The sequence below is a fragment of the Ovis aries genome, chromosome 8 (genome assembly GCF_016772045.2).
Source record: "Ovis aries strain OAR_USU_Benz2616 breed Rambouillet chromosome 8, ARS-UI_Ramb_v3.0, whole genome shotgun sequence".
NCBI lineage: Eukaryota > Metazoa > Chordata > Mammalia > Artiodactyla > Bovidae > Ovis > Ovis aries.
In genome coordinates, this window is record NC_056061.1 from 31,850,393 (window position 1) to 31,869,128 (window position 18,736).

General features: G+C 44.4%; 1 protein-coding gene across 13 annotated transcripts in view; it reads left to right on the forward strand.

Annotated features, from left to right (window-relative positions):
* PREP (prolyl endopeptidase) overlaps positions 1–18,736 on the forward strand; it is a 584,413-nt gene that overhangs the window by 431,651 nt on the left and 134,026 nt on the right. For 12 of the 13 annotated variants that reach the window (XM_060419547.1, XM_060419550.1, XM_060419545.1 and 9 more), the window contains one exon: positions 16,057–16,131. In XM_060419547.1, coding sequence (XP_060275530.1) covers positions 16,057–16,131 — 75 coding nt within the window. Of the gene's footprint in view, positions 1–9,065; positions 9,286–16,056; positions 16,132–18,736 lie in introns of those variants that run through there. The other variant, XM_015097368.3, reaches the window with a different exon arrangement.

Sequence of the window (18,736 nt, forward strand, 5' to 3'; positions counted from 1 at the left end):
TTGCCAACAAAGGTCCATCTGTCTAGTCAGGGCTATGGTTTTTCCACTGGTCATGTATGGATGTGAGAGTTAGACTGTGAAGAAAGCGGAGTGCTGAAGAATTGATGCTTTTGAACTGTGGTGTTGGAGAAGATGCTTGCAAGTCCCTTGGACTGCAAGGAGATCCAACCAGTCCATCCTAAAGGAGATGAGTCCTGGGTGTTCACTGGAAGGACTGATGTTAAAGCTGAAACTCCAATACTTTGGCCACTTCATGCAAAGAGTTGACTCATTGGAAAAGACCCTGATGCTGGGAGGCACTAGCGGCAGGAGGAGAAGGGGATGACAGAGGATGAGATGGCTGGATGGCATCACCGACTCGATGGACACGAGTTTGGGTAGACTCCAGGAGCTGGTGATTGACAGGGAGGCCTGGTGTGCTGCGAATCATGGGGTCACAAAGAGTCGAACACAACTGAGCGACTAAACTGAACTGAACATATCACAGTTCCCTGTATTTGTGCAGTTATTTCTGGCTATTCTACTCTATTCCATTTTTCTATCCCTGTTCATATACCATACCATCTCACTTTCTTGCTGTTCAATTATTCAGTCATGTTCAACTCTTTGCAACCCCATGAACTGCAGCATGCCAGGCTTTCCTGTCCATCATCTCCTGGAGCTTGGTCAAACTCATGTCCATTGAGTGGTGATGCCATACAACCATCTCATCCTCTGCTGCCCTCTTTTCCACCTGCCTTCAGTCTTTCCCAGCACTGGGGTCTTTTCTAATGAATCTGCTCTTTGCATCAGGTGGTCAAAGTATTGGAGCTTCAGCATCAGTGTTGGTAATAAATATTCAGGATTGATTTCCTTAGGATGGATTGGTTTGATCTCCTTTCAGTCCAAGGGATTCTCAAGACTACAGTTCAAAAACATCAATTATTCAGTGCTCAGCCTTCTTTATGGTCCAACTCTCACATCCATATATGACTACTGGAAAAATCATAGCTTTGAGTATGGGGACCTTTGTCGGCAAAGTGATGTCTCTGCTTTTTAACATGCTGTCTAGGTTTGTCATAGCTTTTCTTCCAAAGAGCAAATGTCTTTTAATTTCATGTTTGCAGTCACCATCTGAAGTGATTCTGGAGCCCAGGAAAATAAAGTCTGTTACTGTTTCCATTTTCTCCCCATCCATTTGCCATGAAGTGATTGGGACTGGATGCCACGGTCTTAGTTTTTTGAATGTTGAGTTTTAACCCAGCTTTTTCACTTTCCTCTTTCACTTTCATCAAGAAGCTCTTTAGTTCCTCTTCGCTTTTTGCCATAAGGGTGGTGTCATCTGCATATCTGAGGTTATTGATATTTCTCCCAGCAATCTTGATTCAAACTTGTGTTTCATCCAGCCAGGCATTTCACATGACGTACTCTGCATATAAGTTAAATAAGCAGGGTGACAATGTACATCCTTGACGTACTCCTTTCCCAATTTGGAACCAGTCTGTTGTTCCATGTCCAGTTCTAACTGTTGCTCCTTGGCCTGCATACAGATTTCTCAGAAGACAGGTAAGGTGGTCTGGTATTGCCATCTCTATGAATTTTCCAGTTTCTTGTGATTCACACAAGACTTTAGCATAGTCAATGAAGCAGAAGTAAATGGTTTTCTGGATATCTCTTGCTTTTTTGACGATCCAAAGGATGTTGGCAATTTGATCTCTTCATCATCTGCATTTTCTAAATCCAGATTGAACATCTGGAGGTTATTGGTTCATGTACTGTTGAAGCCTAGCTTGGAGAATTTTGATCATTTCTTTGCTAGCCTATAAGATAAGAGCAATTGTGCAGTAGTTTGAACATTCTTTGGCATTGCCCTTCTTTGGGATTGGAATGAAAACTGACCTTTTCCAGTCCTGTGGCCACTGCTGAGTTTTCCAAATTTGTTGGCATATTGAGTGCAGCACTTGAACTGCATCATCTTTAAAGACTTGAAATAACTCAGCTGGAATTCCATCACCTCCACTAGCTTTGTTCCTAGTGATGCTTCCTAAGACCCACTTAACTTCACACTCCAGGATGTCTGACTCTAGGTGAGTGACCACACCATCATGGTTATCCAGGTCATTAAGACCTTTTTTGTATAGTTCTTCTGTGTATTCTTGCCACCTCTTCTTAATATCTTCTGCTTCCATTAAGTCCATACCATTTCTGTCCTTTATTTTGCCCATCTTTGCATGAAATGTTCCCTTGGAATCTCTAATTTTCTTGGAGAGAACTCTAATTTTTCCCAATTCTATTGCTTTCCTCTATTTCTTTTCATTGTTCACTTAGGAAGGCTTTCTTATCTTTCCTTGCTATTCTTTAGAACTCTGCATTCCAAAGATGGATATATCTGTCTTCTCTCCTTTTCTTAGCTATTTGAAGGCCTCCTCAGACAACCATTTTGCCTTTTTGCATTTCCTTTTCTTGGGGATGGTTTTGATCACTGCCTTCTGTACAGTGTTACAAACCTCTATCCACAGATCTTCAAGCACTCTGTCTATGTGATCTAATCCCTTAAAACGATTTCTCACTTCCACTGTATAACTGTAAGGGATTTGATTTAGGTCATACCTGAATGGCCTAGTGGTTTTCCCTACTTTCTTCAAGTCTGAATTTGCCAATGAGAAATTCATGATCTGAGCCACACTCAGCTCCTGGTCCTGTTTTTGGTGACTGTATAGAGTTTCTCCATCTTCAATTGCAAAGAATATAATCAATCAGATTTTGGTATTGACCATCTCACTTACTATAGCTTTATATTAGTTTTTGATAGGAAAAGCCCTCCTTACTTCCTCAGAAGTGTTTTGACATTTCTTACCTTTTTTACTCTTCTCTATAAACTATAAAACCAGCTTGTCAGGTTCCACCAAGATATAAATAAGTATTGAGATTTCAACTACAGTTGCATTGTATCTACAAATCAACATCAAGAAAGTTGACATCTTTTCAGTATTAAATGTAGCAAGCCATGAACATGAGATATTTCTCCATTTATTTAGGTTTTCTCTCCTGTCTTTCCTAAAGAAAGTATTCTAATTTTCTATGGTCCAAACTTCCACATCTCTTTTCAGATTTATTCTCAGCTACTTTATACTTTCTGTTGCTAGTGTGAGTCTTGCTTTTTTTTAAAAAAAAAAAAAAAGAGAATTATTTATTTGGCTGTGTTGTGTCTTAACTGCAGTGCAAGGGTCCAGTTGCTCTGCAGCATGTGGGATGTCAGTTCCTTCACCAGGGATCAAACCCGTATCCCCTGCATTGCAAGGTAGATTCCCAACCACTGGACCACCAGGGAAATGCCCCAGTGTGAGTCTTTTTAAAACTAATTTTTCCATTTGTTTGTTCACGTATCTAGAAACACAGTTGACTTTGGCACATGGGTCATATATCCAGCCACAGTGAGCAACTCTCTCATTATTTTAAATAATTTCTTGGCAGAATTTTTGTTGTCTAAGTAAACAATCATATCATGTAAAAAGGACAGTTTTGTTTTCTCTTTTCTAATTCCCCAGTGCAATGCAGAATAGAAGTGGTGATTGTAACATGTTTACCCTTGTTTTGAGATTATACAGGGAATGATTCTAATGTTTCCACATTTTAAATGATTGTAGCTTGGGGGGTTGGGTTTTTTTTTTTGTTTGTTTTCTTTCTTTCTTATAGTTACCGAAATCTGCTTATGGCCATTCTCTTCTATGCCTATTTTTCCTTGATCTGTTTTCATGAATGAGCATGGAATTTTGTTCTCTTAACACATAAAGATCAAATGGCTTTTCTACTTTCTCTATATTTACTATCGTCCTTTTCTTTCATATTTTCTACCTCTTTGTCTCTCTGTGTTGCATTCAGTGTCATTTCTTCAGAACTACCTTTCAGTTCATTAACTTTCTAATTCAATATTTAGTCTATGTCTTTTTAATTTCACCAAATCATTTTTCCTTTCTGTAAGTTATATTTTATTTTTTTCCAAATCCAGTTGGTCATTTTAATATTCGCTTACAACTCACTATTCCAGGGGTGGCTTTTTTTTTTTTCCTGGAAGTACTGCATAGCTTGGCATTCTATATTATGTATTAGATCTTTCCAACACCTAAAACCCTCAGAGTCTATAATTATTCTTACACTTACTTTAAAAAACGTCTAGGTAGAAAAAAATAATCATGCTAGATACTTCAAACGGGGAGTTTAATACAAGCAATTTGTTACACAAGTAGGTTGGGCCTGGAAGATTGAAAAGGAAAGGTGGTGTTACCTAGAGATTAATCACTGTCCCGAGCCACTCTTTTTCCTAAGGTTGGCGGAACAAAGGGTGAAGTGGTGGCAGACCCCATGATGCTACCTATACCACCCGTACCAGCACTCACCCTTCCACTCCTCCATAGGAAGCCCACAGCCTGCACGCCTACAGACGACACAAGAGCCTGGAGTCCACAGTGCGTTTGAAATGAACAAATTTGCTGCTGACCCTTTAGGTGAAGGTTCCCTTCCTCAGATCCAACTTGCTGTGGCTGTGACCTGCAGGTGCCTGCTGTTGCCAGCATCTAGATAAAAAGAGAAAAGTAGTCCCTCCCCTTCTACCTCTTCAGAACCTAGCCAGAACCAGCTGACAAGGACATTTTGGAAATATAGTTTTCAGACTCAGAGCCTCTCGCAGTGCAGAGAATTTCAGAGGAGTGTGAAAATGTTCCAGAATGCTAACAGATTAAACCCAATATTGTTTCCTTGCATGATCTGTGATTGTGAGTTAAGCAGAGGTTGGATTCATCAGTAGAAAACCTCTGGGCCTACATTAGGATGTTGTTGTTAGTTGCCAACTAACTCGGCGCCAAGTAGTGTCTGACTCTTCTGAGAGCCCATGGACTATAGCCTGCCAGGCTCCTCTGTCCACAGGATTTCTCAGGCAAGAACACTGGAGTAGGTTGCCATTTGCTGTTTCCTCTTCCAGGGGATCTTTCCAACCCATGGATCAAACCTGAGTTCCTGTATTGGCAGGTAGACTCTTTACCACTGAGCCACCTTGGAAGCCTCTACATTAGGATGCTTTCCTTCAAAGATGACCCCTTGTAACAGACAACTCAGATATAGTTATTGGTTTTGAGGGCAGTCTTCCTGGAGTATGTACATGGAAACTAATTTGCACAAATCCAGAGGGTAACATATACACAGAATGCGACGTACATGATGCCCCTTGGAGGTCTTTATCCTGGTGACTCTATTGCTTCTCACTCTCCTGATTTCATTTGTATTTTTTTTTTTAAACATCCAGTCTGTTTGGAGAGAGTGAGCAATGTTTCCCTAGGAGCCTGGTGATACATTCGCAATTTTTTGTTTAGCAGAAACTATTTAGTCTGCCTCATGGTCCAAGCTGGAAGTCTCCATGTAGTACTTCTATAAAAACAATGAAGTGTTTCCTTTCCCCCTCCTCCCCACAAGAAAGGAGGAAAATGCTAAGGCCAGCACAGAGTCGGAAATTCTGTTAGCTACATTCAATGGAATGTGAGCCAGCACAGAGTCGGAAATTCTGTTAGCTCCTTTCAATGGAATGTGAGCTATCAGCAAGACAGGGCTTCAAGAACTTAGACTGTTCTAGGTGATGAGGCAACACCTGAACCAGTTGGGTACCAAACTCTTTAGGTTATAGGACCCTGAATCTCCAAAGGTGCAGAGAGTTATGAGCTGAAGACTATGTTTGTCAACACTAATTCTTAAAAAAAAAAAATATATATATATATATATATTTAAAATTTTTACAATGTTGTGTTGGTTTCTGCCATACAACAACACAAGTATCTACCATATGACCCAGCAACCCCACTCCTGGGCATATACCCTGAAAAAACCATAATAGAAAAAGACATATGTACCCCAATGTTCATTGTAGCATTGTTTACAATAGCCAGGGCATGGAAGCAACCTAGATGTCCATCGGCAGATGAATGGATAAAGAAGATATGGTACTATATACAATGAAATATTATCAGCCATAAAAGAGAATGAATTTGAAACAGTTCTAGTGAAGTGGATGAACCTAGAGCCTGTTATATAGAGTGAAGTAAGTCAGTATCAATTCTTTATTAGAGGCCATAATACTATGCTGCAGCCTACAATGAAACTGTTAAACTATAAATGTCAAGTAAGACTAGCACAGTGACCTTGAATGTAGATTTAATTCTTCAGAATTAACTAATTTAAGGTCACACCTGTAAGGAGTACCTGAGAGAAGCAGCAGTAAATGGAAAAATAGTCTGGTTGCTACTCAGTAAGCCCAGAGAGGCTCAAAGATGCTGAACAGGGCGGACAACCTCTTGTAAGCAGGTCAGATACACTGCTTATTGTCCATTAGTGATAAAAACACCAGCAGGTCCATCACTACTACTCAAGATTTGTAAAAGTTCCAAGAAAACTTAAAATTTTTAGCATTAATGTTCTAAATGCCATGTAATGAGGCTTCTTCTGTGCAAGACTGTGTCCAGTGCTGGTTTTCCACATGTGTTCCCATGTGATTACTGTGTCTCCATATTATCTTTTTGTGCTTCTTTTTTTCTTTTACCTTTCTTGATCACATCAAATGTGGGATGCTGTTTCTCCATTCTGCTTTGTCTATCTCATTTTCTTTTCCTCTCTGTTCTTCCCTAATCTATCTCTAATTTTACAGTCAAGAATCTGGAACAGACACATTTTTTGTAATGCATATTATGCATTTGCTAAAAGATATTAAGTCCTAAATTTAAAACAGATGAATAGATCATTTCATATTTCCTTACTTAAACGAAGCAAGTTTATTTTACACGTAGGGGCCACACCTGATTTTTCTCCTAATAACAGAAGAGGAAAAAAGATTTCTCTCTCCTGACTTGGAAACACACCTAACTTGGGAACCTCATTAGAAATGGCATAAGTAAGTTCCATAAGCTGAAGTGGAAAAATGAATCAAAAATTCATTCTTGATCCACTCTCTCTGCCCCAATTTTTAATCCGGATTTAATTCAGCCCTGTCCTACCATTCTGGTATTTAACTCAGTTAGGCATTAGGCTGAGAAGGGGAGGAGGGAGCAGGGACTTCACAGCTGTAATTCCAGACACCTCACATAACCTATTAAACACAGCTATATTGAGAGAAGGGTATTGGAAGGGAACAGCTACAGTTCCTAAAAAAGATCAGATCTATGAATTTAGTAAGAACCTCAGGCCCAGCAATGGACTCTCAGCCAAATCTATGCTGGCGGATGGTTTGAAAACAGAAGAAAGCTACAGAGAAAGCCCTTTCAGTAGACCGACAATTACTGTCTCGCTTCCCGCTCTCACCTCCATCTGTCCTCAAGGTATGGACAGCACTCTCCAGTGAATGGCAATTTCATTCTTAATTCTAGGGTTAGTTTTGAGGCTCCTACAACTTCACTTGAGTTCCTGATTAGAATGAAAGAATCTCAGAATTCTTGGAAACCACATGATCCAATTCTCTCCTGTTGTAACTTAAAAATAGTGATGATGTAAGGACTCATTCAAAGCCAGTGAAACAGTTAGTGGCAGGCCCAAGAAGAGAACCTCACTCTTATTCTAGGTGCTATTAATATTGCACACTTTATGATGCTTTGTGGAGATGAGATATACACAGGAATATAAGACTTTCATTAAGAGTCACACTGGAAAACATAACATAAATCTTTTGGGGAAAGTAGTTGGAAATCACTGACTGCACTTCCATCAGTCAGTAAGTTAGTTACCTGGAAACCAGAGTCAAATTAAAGGATGGGTTATCTGGGCAAACGCCAGAGGCATCAGTCTTAACAGATTCTGGACAGAGGAGCCTGGCAGGCTACTTATTCCCACAGCACAAGGCCTCTGGGGGATGGGGACCTCCAGGGAAGCCATCAGCCTCTGAAACTGGAGCTGTAAAGCTTCTTTCTGGTAGTTCAGAAAGCAAGGCCAGAACACATATCACTAGCCCAAGGATGAATAAATAAAACTGTAAAATATCATGGGTTTGAGGTCAAGCATCTAATACCTCCTGCCCTGCCCCCACTCCCAAAATAAAAGATGTTCAACAAACACATTGGCAGAAAAGACAAGCCGAACCAGAAGGATGAACAAAAAAACCCTAGATGATTTTCAATCCTCCGGCCTTGGTCCCTTCTCAACTGGCGAATTTGAGACATGTGTGCTGCTCAGCCGCATTGGATTCTTTGCGACCCCCATGGGCTGTAGCTTCCAGGTTCCTCTGTCCATGGGATTTTCCAGGCAAGAATACTGAAGTGGGTTGCCATTTCCTTGTCCAAGGGATCTTTCCAACCCAGGGATTGAACCTGCCTCTTCTGCATTGACAGGCGGGTTCTTTAGCACTGAGACACCTGGGGAGCCCAAGGACTCATCAGTTGTCCTACTCACACCTCATAGCACCTAAATAATCCAGTTGTCCAATCACACAGCGCCCACCAGGGGTGTTGAGGATACGGGTGGTGTTTCCTTCTTAGTCCTCACGATCCATTATTACTGCCCTTCCAAGTCCAGGGCTACAGGCGGTGGAAATTAGGTCACCTCAAGAGCCTCCGCTCTCAAGGCTCGGAAGGCTAGGTCTCTCTGCGCCGCCCCTACCCAGTCTCAGAACAGGAATTTTCAATTCGATGAGAGAACCGAATAAGCAAATCCCGCGATTCGTTCGGCTTGAGGCAAGTCCGGCGAGCGCTGCAATGGCGAAGCGGCCAGCAGGGGGACTTCGGGGACGGCGGGAGGGGCCAGGAGGCGTGGTGGCCCCGCAGGCGTGATTGCACGTGTGCCCGGCGCGCGGGCCGGGCCGGCGTGTTGGGCGTGTCCCCGGCCCGCGCGGGTCCCTCCCTGGCGCGTGCTGAGCGCCGTGGCCCCGCTGGCGTGGCGGGGACCCTCGGCTCGGTGGTCCAGGCGTGGGCCCGGGCGGCGGCGCGGGCGCGGCCGGCGCTCCTGCAGAGGGAGCTGTGCGCCCGGCCTGGCGCACGCACGGCGCCGCCCGCTCCCTCTTGCCGCCGCCGCCGCCGCTGGGCCCGCCCGCCGGGGAGGGGCTCCGGGCCTCGCCGACAGCTGCTTCCTGCTTCCCGCACGTCCTCGCCGCCGCGCAGCCGGTCCGGTCCTGAGTCCCGGCCGAGAGTCCCGGTCGAGAGCAGCCCGTCGCCGCCGTCGCCTTCCCGGCACCCGCCTCGCCCCGCGGCCCGCTCGCGTCCGCCCCAGAGCCCACGCCGCCCCTGCGCGTCCCCGGCCATGCTGTCCTTCCAGTACCCCGACGTGTACCGCGACGAGACCGCTGTGAGTACCCAGCTGCGCCTGGCCCACTGCCCGCCGCCCGCGGCCCCTCACCCCCTGCGGCCCCTCACCCCCTGCTCTCCCCTCCCCCTCGGCCTTTGTTTGTGAGACCCGGCTGGGGGCGCCCGGCTCCTCCCGAGGCGCGGGGGCCCTGGTGGCCGTCACCCTCCGCCCGCTGGCAGCGGAGCCGGTGGTTAGCCGCCGCTAGACCACTTCCCAAGATCATCCGGGTCAAGGGCGAACACTCAGGTGGGCATGGGCGTCTTAACAGAGTGGGAAGACAGAACGTGTCACTGCATTTTTGCTTGGAGGAGGCTCTTAAATATGGAGGTAGGAGAAAGTGTGAATGTGTGTAGATGATGTCCAATTATAAGACAAAAGCAAACTTTTTCAACTCACAAATTAAAAATACTTAGAGTTGAAGTTCATTCATTCGATTTTTAAAACGTGTGTGGAGCGCTTCCCCCTGCCGGGTGCTGGCGGCGGGCGCTGGGGATTCAGGGCGGAGATAGAGTCCGTGGAAGGTGAGGCAGGGCTCCGTGGTGTGACAGTGCTGATCCGCGTGTTCCCAAACCAGAGCAGAGTCGGCGGGGGCCAGAGCAGGCCTTAGAAGAGGACAGAGTGGCCTTTTGCATAATGAAGTTTTGCCTAGTGCAGGGCTTAGCCACCATTTCCCTCAGTTTGTAGATAACCTCAGAGTCACTGTGGAGATCCCGTGGGTGGAATTCTGGGCAGACACCTTTTTTTTTTTTTTTTTTTTTGCGTGTAAAAATTAGTTTGGCATCTTAAGAACTGGAGTAAATCCAAATGTTGTGGGCATAATTCTCGTAGGAATAGCCAAATTCCTCAGATGACTTAAAATAGAGTTGGAATAAAAAGATTTTTGTATAATACAGTTCTAGTTTTTTTTTCTGCTTGCTTTGACCTGATTTGTGCCTGAAGTCTGTACTTTAAAGCACTTCTCATCTTAGGGTAAAGGGTTCTGGGGCTTTAGAGCGAAGGATGTAAGGGTTGTTTTACATTAAGACTTCCAAGTGGTACTAATGCATTCATGGTTTCTTTGACCTGTGGCCATCTGGTAACCATGTTTTCTCGTCTGTTCAGCTGCTTGCTTATTAAATTTACTCGCCCAAGAAGCCCTTGGTTCAAGAGTTGTTTCCTTTGTGCAACAGGAGTGACGTGATCGAGCAGGAGTGGAAAGGGGACAGACCAAGTCAGAAGACCTGAGTGCGAGTTGTGGCTCTTGTCACTCCCTCCCTGGATGCCCTTTGGCAGGTCCCTTGCCTGTTACAGGCCTTCTCTTCCCTGAATGAACTGTTAGGGCTGGCTTGGCTAACAGCAGAGCTTACTTGCTTCTGTAGTAAGAGTATCAATCATTCGTTCATTCAGGTGATGCCCTGGCCCTGCAGTATGCCAGACATGAGTAGTGGGAAGGCATAAATATCTTGGTTTGGTTTTTGAGGATCTTTGAGTTTTCAGGAGAGATAAAATTATAACATTTGATAAGTACTGTTTTAGATTTGTTTTATTTAAATGGGGGAGGAGTGCTTCTTCCTTAACTTTTCACTTTGGGGGTTTCCAAAATGCTGCAGCTCACCTAATCTGTAACCCTCTTGAAAGGGTTAAGTGAGGATTTTATGAAGGTGTCAGAAAGATTATGAACAATTAACTTAAAAGAGTATACCTTGGAGTTTAATACTCTCCAGTGCTTTTGCATCAGAGGAGTCGTGATCAGCCTCAAGGCCGAGGAAATGTAGCGCTTGGTCCAGCCTGGACCCTGGACCCTGCTCTGTAGATCACACAGGTTACTCGTCCCAGCCCTGACAGCCTGTGGGCAGTGTCTTTTTCCTTTGACATCCTGATTACTAACGCAGGCTTGACTTATGCATTTACTCAAATTGTAGCCTTGATTTCCAGGATGGGTTTATTTCTCTCCAGCAGGCGCTAGCCATTGCTGTAGCTCTCTGTCTCTCTCCCTTGAGCGTCTTCCAGCCATGCACTGAACAGTCTCCTGCTGAACTGTGGGGTTGGAGCTTGCGATCCCATTGGATGGATTTCTGCGTTAGCTAGCAGAGTTTTGGAAACCATGCTGTTCCAGTGATACTGTGGCCCATCCCCCGAGAGTGTTGCCCTCAGGGAATTCAGGCCTGCAGTGGCAAGGTGTGCAGGGTGAGTGGAAAACGCAGAGGAGAATGACATTAATTCGCTTCAGGAGGTGGAGACAGTATGAGAATTGAGGCTGGAACTTGGTCAGTTGGTTAAGGTTGAAACGACATTCCTGGTCATGTGGCTTAAAGTCATAGTTATGTAGGGCTGGACAGTCATGGAATTGGGTTTGTTTTGGGATGGCAGGAAGGCCATTGTGACCAGAACATCTGGGGTGTAAGCTTGGACGGCAGCTGGAAAGGGAAGATGAAATGGGGCCAGGTTTGATGGCTCTGCCTGCTGTGTGTACAAATATGCACTTAGTCCCAGAGGCAGCAGGTAAACTATTGACCAATACAAGTGAAATATTAATAGTGATAGTGTCTTATCAGAACTCTCTTTTTAAAGCCTCTTTGGAAAATATGGAATGGTTTGTGAACTTAAATCAGATGGGAGAATCAGGTACTATATAGCTTGAGTTCAGGGGATGTGGTCTATGAGATCACCCTATTTGTAGGATATGCTGTTATGAAAGAAAAATGTAGGGGCCAGGTGGATGGGGGGAGGGCACATGGCTCCTGGGATTGTCCTGGAGAGAATCTGTTTCTTGTCCTGGTTAGAAATGTCTGCTCAGTAACTGACTTCAGTCTGCTTTAGATTATAAGGCAGGTACTGGGAAGTTGGGGCTGCTTGCTCAGAGGTGAACACCATCAGTAGGCAGTCCAGTAGGGTACACTGGGTTCCAAGTAAAGGTCCAGCTGTGCTCCTGCCAATTCACAACTGGTCTGCTTCATTAGCAAAAGGTCAAGTCCTCAGGCTTTGGGGTCTGCTCAAGGTGAGATCACTGTTCTACCTCCTGCTTGTTAACCATCTGACCCTTGTCAGCTGCTCTAACTATGTCCAGCTTCAGTTTCCTCATCTGGAAAAATGAGTTGGTAGGAGCCTTACAGTGAGGACCAGATCAGATAAATGTGACTATGGCACAGTGTTTAGCTCACAGCAGATCTACAGCCTTCACCCTTCCAATCTCTGTGAATTGCATTCTGCAGCTGTAAAATAGGAATATAATCAGCTCTCTTACAAAGGTGCTTTAAAACATCAGGCACAACAGTGTGGATATTCAGCAGACATTCATTGCTTTGGGTCTAGCCTGTGGCAGCACTTTCACTTAGCCATAAAACTAAGATTTGCTGTTAATCTTTCCCCCTCTATGAAAAGTTAAGTTTCTGGATATGTCTGAGTTTTGGTAGCATCAGCAAATTTGGAAAACTCAACAGTGGCCACAGGCCTGGAAAAGGTCAGTTTTCATTCCAATCCCAAGGAAAGGCAATGCCAAAGAATGCTCAAACTACCACACAGTTGCACTCATTTCACACGCTAGTAAAGTAATGCTCGAAATTCTTCAAGCCAGGCTTCAACAGTACGTGAACCATGAACTTCCAGATGTTCAAGCTGGATTTAGAAAAGGAAGGGAAACCAGAGATCAAATTGCCAACATCTGCTGGATCATCAAAAAAGCAAGAGAGTTCCAGAAAAATATCTACTTCTGCTTTATTGATTATGCCAAAGACTTTGACTGTGTGGACCACAACAAACTCTGGAAAATTCTGAAAGAGATGGGAATACTGGACCACCTGACCTGCCTCTTGAGAAACCTGTATGCAGGTCAGGAAGCAACAGTTACAACTGGACTTGGAACAACAGACTGGTTCCAAATAGGGAAACGAAAGTGACAAGGCTGTATATTGTCACCCTGCTTATTTAACTTCTATGCAGAGTACATCATGAGAAATGCTAGGCTGGATGAAGCACAAGCTGGAATCAAGATTATTGGGAGAAATATCAATAACCTCAGATATGCAGATGACACCACCCTTATGGCAGAAAGTGAAGAGGAACTAAAAGCCCATTGCTGAAAGTGAAAGAGGAGAGTGAAAAAGTTGGCTTAAAGCTCAGCATTCAGAAAACTAAGATCATGGCATCTGGTCCCATCACTTCATGGCAAATAGATGGGAAAACAGTAAAAATAGTGACAGACTATTTTTGGGGGGGCTCCAAAATCACTGCAGATGGTGACTGCAGCCATGAAATTAAAAGACGCTTGCTCCTTGGAAGGAAAGTTATGAGCAACCTAGACAGCATGTTAAAAAGCAGAGATATTACACTGCCAACGACAGCACGTCTAGTCAAGGCTATGGTTTTTCCAGTGGTCATGTATGGATGTGAGAGTTGGACTGTGAAGAAAGCTGAGTGCCGAAGAATTGATGAATCTTCTTGAGAGTCCCTTGGACTGCAAGGAGATCCAGCCATTCAAACCTGAAGGACATCAGTCCTGAATATTCACTGGAAGGACTGATGCTAGAGCCGAAACTCCAATACTTCGGCCACCTGATGGGAAGAACTGACTCATCTGAAAAAAACCCTGATGCTGCTGGGAAAGATTGAAGGCAGGAGGAGAAGGGGATGACAGAGGATGAGATGGTTGGATGGCATCACCAACTCAGTGGACATGAGTTTGAGTAAACTTAGGGAGTTGGTGATGGACAGGGAGGCCTGGCGTGCTGCAGTCCATGGGGTTGCAAAGAGTCGGACATGACTGAGCGACTGAACTGAACTGAGTTGAGGAACGTTTTTAAAGTGTCTGGTCCATCCCTTCCGAGGAATATTTGGGGGAGAGCTGTTTGCAGATTGTTTTGAGTCTCAGCTCTGATTCTGAACTCTGTGTGACCCTGGGCATGTTGCCATCTTGTGCTTGACATTGCTCCTAAAAATACTGGGTTGGAAGATCTTGCACAACTTTACATTTTTTTGATTCCTGTTGTCAGAGAAAAGATGGTTGTTACTGTAAGCATGTTTTGTAGCCATTTCAAGGTGTGTACGGAGAAGGCAATGGCACCCCACTCCAGTACTCTTGCCTGGAAAATCCCATGGATGGAGGAGCATGGTAGGCTGCAGTCCATGGGGTCGCTAAGAGTTGGACACGACTGGGTGACTTCACCTTCACTTTTCACTTTCCTGCATTGGAGAAGGAAATGGCAACCCACTCCAGTGTTCTTGCCTGGAGAATCCCACAGATGGGGGAGCCTGGTGGGCTGCCGTCTATGGGGTTGCACAGAGTTGGACACGAATGAAGCGACTTAGCAGCAGTAGCAGCAAGGTATATAAAATGTAAGAGACTTGCAGATGAGAAAACAGGGCAGAAAACCTTTTCTTCAGTGGTGATACTCAGCTAAAATTTAGAGAGGTTTTGGGTAAGGATTGAAAATTGGTAATTTTAGGAAGACTCATTGGGAAGGCCTTCATCTGGTTTTGCGTGCCTTGCACTTTTTGGTCATTATATGCTGAGCAGTTCTTATGTTCCAGCTCAGTTGCCTGTCCTTCCAGGTGTGCATGTCTCCAGGTACTCTCTCCCCAGCACCAGATGGGGACAGATGCTGACCCCTTGCAGAAAGCCAGGGGTCTGTGGCTTGGGAGAGAGTCTCAGTTGACCAACAGCCACAGTAGAATTTTGATAAACAGTAGAAACAGCAGGTTTTACCTTTTCCAGGAGAGAGTTTGCCTTCCTTAGGGAATAGGCCTTACCTTCTGGTATTACAGAACAAAACCAAGGAGACAGGTGCAAAATATCTGAGACACTGGTTGTCTTCCAGATAATTGCACACAGGAAGCCTCAAATGGAGTGTTGTTCAGTTGTTGAGAGAGACTTGATTGGAAAGATGTTGTCCATGGGGTTTTATTTGATTAGATTAATCACATTACTGTGTTATTGGGGTATTTATCTGTCGGTAGTTTCTTTAGGCATAATCACCTGGGGAGTGGTGACTTCCAGTTGGTCTTCCAGACTCAGTCAGTCTCTGAGACCAGGCCCACCCAGAAATTTGGTTTTCCAAAAGTTCCCACGAGGGGACTTCCGAAGGCGTCCCCTCAGCCAGGCTCTCCTGGCACTCAGCGGTTTAATCTCATCAAATATCAGGGTAGTCTGAATGCGTGATACCTTTGTGCCTCCTTTCTTACACAGTGAAAGAAAGCATTTCATAACAATACATTGAACAGACTGGAAGCTTCAGTTGTAGAAATGTTCTTTCATTACATGAAAGTCAGCTTTCTCTGACGTCACTGAGCATCATTACACATCAGTTAACTTGCTTTTTGGTAGTTTAGACTTAAAGCCAAAACTGATCATACTGTGCGCTGTCGGGAGGTCTCCTAAGCATCTGTAAGCTTCGCAAGAACAGGGCGGTGCACCCATGTGCGATGGCTCCTTCCCGAGCGGGCCCTTCCGGTGTCCCCTCTGCATTGTGTCACTCAGCGCTTGGCCACCAACATGTTTTCAAGTTTCTTTAACACAGTGGCAGGCCTTTGTTTTGTGTTGTACAGACAGAGCTGTTCCTAGTCTGACCTTTCATCTCTCTTCCCGCTCCAGCTAAAATGTTCTTTTCATTAAAGGTGGTTTGACACCTTTGAGAACCTTCCAACTTCGGTTCATGTGGCAATTTGGGCAGACACGTTGCCAGTGAGCCAATTGGGCTATTTCAGACTGCTCCTTTCTTATCTCTGTCACATTTGAAAAGTAGTGATGTAGTTGGGGTTAGACACTAGTTATCTAATACCACATTTTGTCTTTTGCAGGTACAGGATTATCATGGGCATAAAATCTGTGACCCTTACGCTTGGCTTGAAGACCCAGACAGCGAGCAGACGAAGGTAAATGAGGGCTTATTATGAAAGAGAAGGTGGTCTTCATAGCTCAGACCAAACCGTAAACATCAGTAACCATGGCTTTTCCCTCCTGGTATTATCCTGTGTTGTCTGCAGTGGGATGCTGAATAGACGTGTTATACTACCACTCTCTGAAATGATTCATGAGAAAAAGTGAAAGTGTTTGTAGTCCCATAGGAGATCACATAGCTGTTTTGAATAGTGCTTATGGACTATAGGGACACCGATGAACCAACTGTTTGAAATGAAAGTACTTGAAAAAAGGAAAACAAATTTTTACCAAAGAAAAATAAAAACCTAGAGAATAATTATGTGGAAAAAAAAAATTGCGTAATACATTTTCTCCCAAAGGAAAGAAAATATATTGAAGAAGTTGTACCAAGTCTTGAAAACTGAATTCTGGTCTTAGATTACTTATTGATTTTAATGCAACAGCAATACAACAACTAAATTATAAGTAAACTGAATTCTCAGTATCTTTTTATATTTTATAAGGGGATGAAAGGGAGAATTTTCTACTCTGTCTAAAAATACGAAATTTTCCTATTCTTTTAGAGAAACACGTAGTATTTTGAGGTGAAGTCTCATTTTGTTAATGAAGTTTACCCCTAAGTGTGATGTCCGATGGATACTATTTTCTTTCTTGGAGTGCCCAGGACTTGTCATTTGAGATTCACTATTCACATATGCTGTGTGTGGTTAAGTCTGCTTGGATGAGGGAATAGTGTTTCTCCAATCCACTCTAAGTTCTTTGGCTTTTTTGTTTATAGCCATATTAACTTGGTGTATAAAAATATGTATACAATTTCTAATATCCGCAGCACTCCAGAAGTTTATTTGAGCTTCTTTAGAATCCCAGAGTACATTTCCCATTTAAAAAAAAAAAGAAAAAAGTTAATGCCTGCTGAGTGGTTTTCTAGGCCAGCTTCTAAAAGCCTGTGTCTTAGCGGTTCTTGTACCTTGTGGTCCCTCGCCACTGTGTATATCAGTGTTCTACTGGAGGACTGAACTCAGATTTCCAAGACAATTCAGACTTTCCAAGAAGGCATTCCCTTCTGATGTGGACCTGGCCAGTGGGATTGGGGTGCTTTCCTTGCCCACGCCCACCCCCCAACTCCCTGTCCCGTACTCCTGCAACTCTTTCATGCTCCCTGACCAGTAGGTTGCAGACTCCACTGCCTTCATGTCCTTAGGGAAAAGCTTCACCAGGAATGGAGTGGAGTGAAGGGCTTAGCCAGGGGCGATGTTACATGGAAGAGGAGACAGCAGAAGCAGAAAGAGGTTGCTCCTGCTGGAGTAAACCCCATGTCAGCTGGTTTTTCTCCCTTCGTTCCCAAGGCACTAGCTTGCCTGCCTCTCTTTCTGGCACCCTTGGCTGTTCTTCATGGCAAGCGTTTCTCTTCTCCTCTGCCCACTGCAGAAACTCTTAAAACTTCTTCCCTGTCCTTTGTCCTTGAAGTAAGCACACTACCATTTTGAGGTTTTCTTGTGGTTTTTATTTGTACCTATACTCCCTCATTCTCACCCTTTCCCCATTCGTTTCAAGAAAGACAGAGGTCTCATGGGTGAGAATGATTGATGTTTGGATTTTTATTTTTCCTTGGTGAAGCAGTGAGTTTTAGAGGTTGGTGGGTAGCAAATGAGAAACAAATGGGTAACTGGAGGAGCAGGCAGAGGCTTCAGCTCTGCAAGTGAGGCTAGGAGGAGGAGGGAGCAGGGGGAGGGCTGCGACCTCTCCTCAACCCTGCCACAGACAATCTTGGTCCTCCAACTTTGGACTGGGCTGAGACGGATTGAGCCTGAAAACAGAGGGTCACAGGCAGCCACTTAGCCTGTAGTGGCTGGAGAGCCGGAGAGAAGGGGATAAACTTCCTGTGCATCTCTGGAGAACTGCCCCCAAGGACTGTTTCTGTGTTGATTTCTGTGTCTAAGGAGTTGGGTACAACCTGGATTTCTGCAGCCTCTGATGGGGATTGAGTGATTCAGCTATGTTAGAATGACCCAGTTTTTGTTTATGTGTTAATGCATGCACATTTTGCTATGCCTTCCTCATTTGATGTTGTCTGGTCCTGTGATTGACAAGCCACTTAACTAGTAGGTGAAACTTTGCTGATTAGTGATCTTCTAGTCAGCATTGGATAGACGCTAACGACATTGGTATATACACTGTTATTTTCATGGTGTGTATTTAATAATAGATGTTTACTGTGTGCTGGGCACTTCAGGGGTAGCTTTGCATACCCTGTCTCATTCAGTTCTCAAATCCTAAAGTAGATCTTTTTCTTTTCCCCATTTCACAGATGAAGAAATTGAGTTTGAATGATTAAATAACGTGTCCAAGGTCACTCAGCTTATGAGTGGAATCGGGTGGTCCAGGTGGTTATCAACTTCACATTAAAGAAATGATAAAACATCAAAGACTCTGGGTGTAGTAGCTTTGAGAATGCACGCTGTAGGAGTAGAGTCGTGTCTCTGCTCACCGTGGGGCGTTATGGGTCCTCCTCCAAGCACGCCGGGTGACCCCTCCATACCTGCTTCATGCTAACCTGTCCAGGCAGTGCTCCTCAGGTGTCACGGCCGTGCAGCTAGT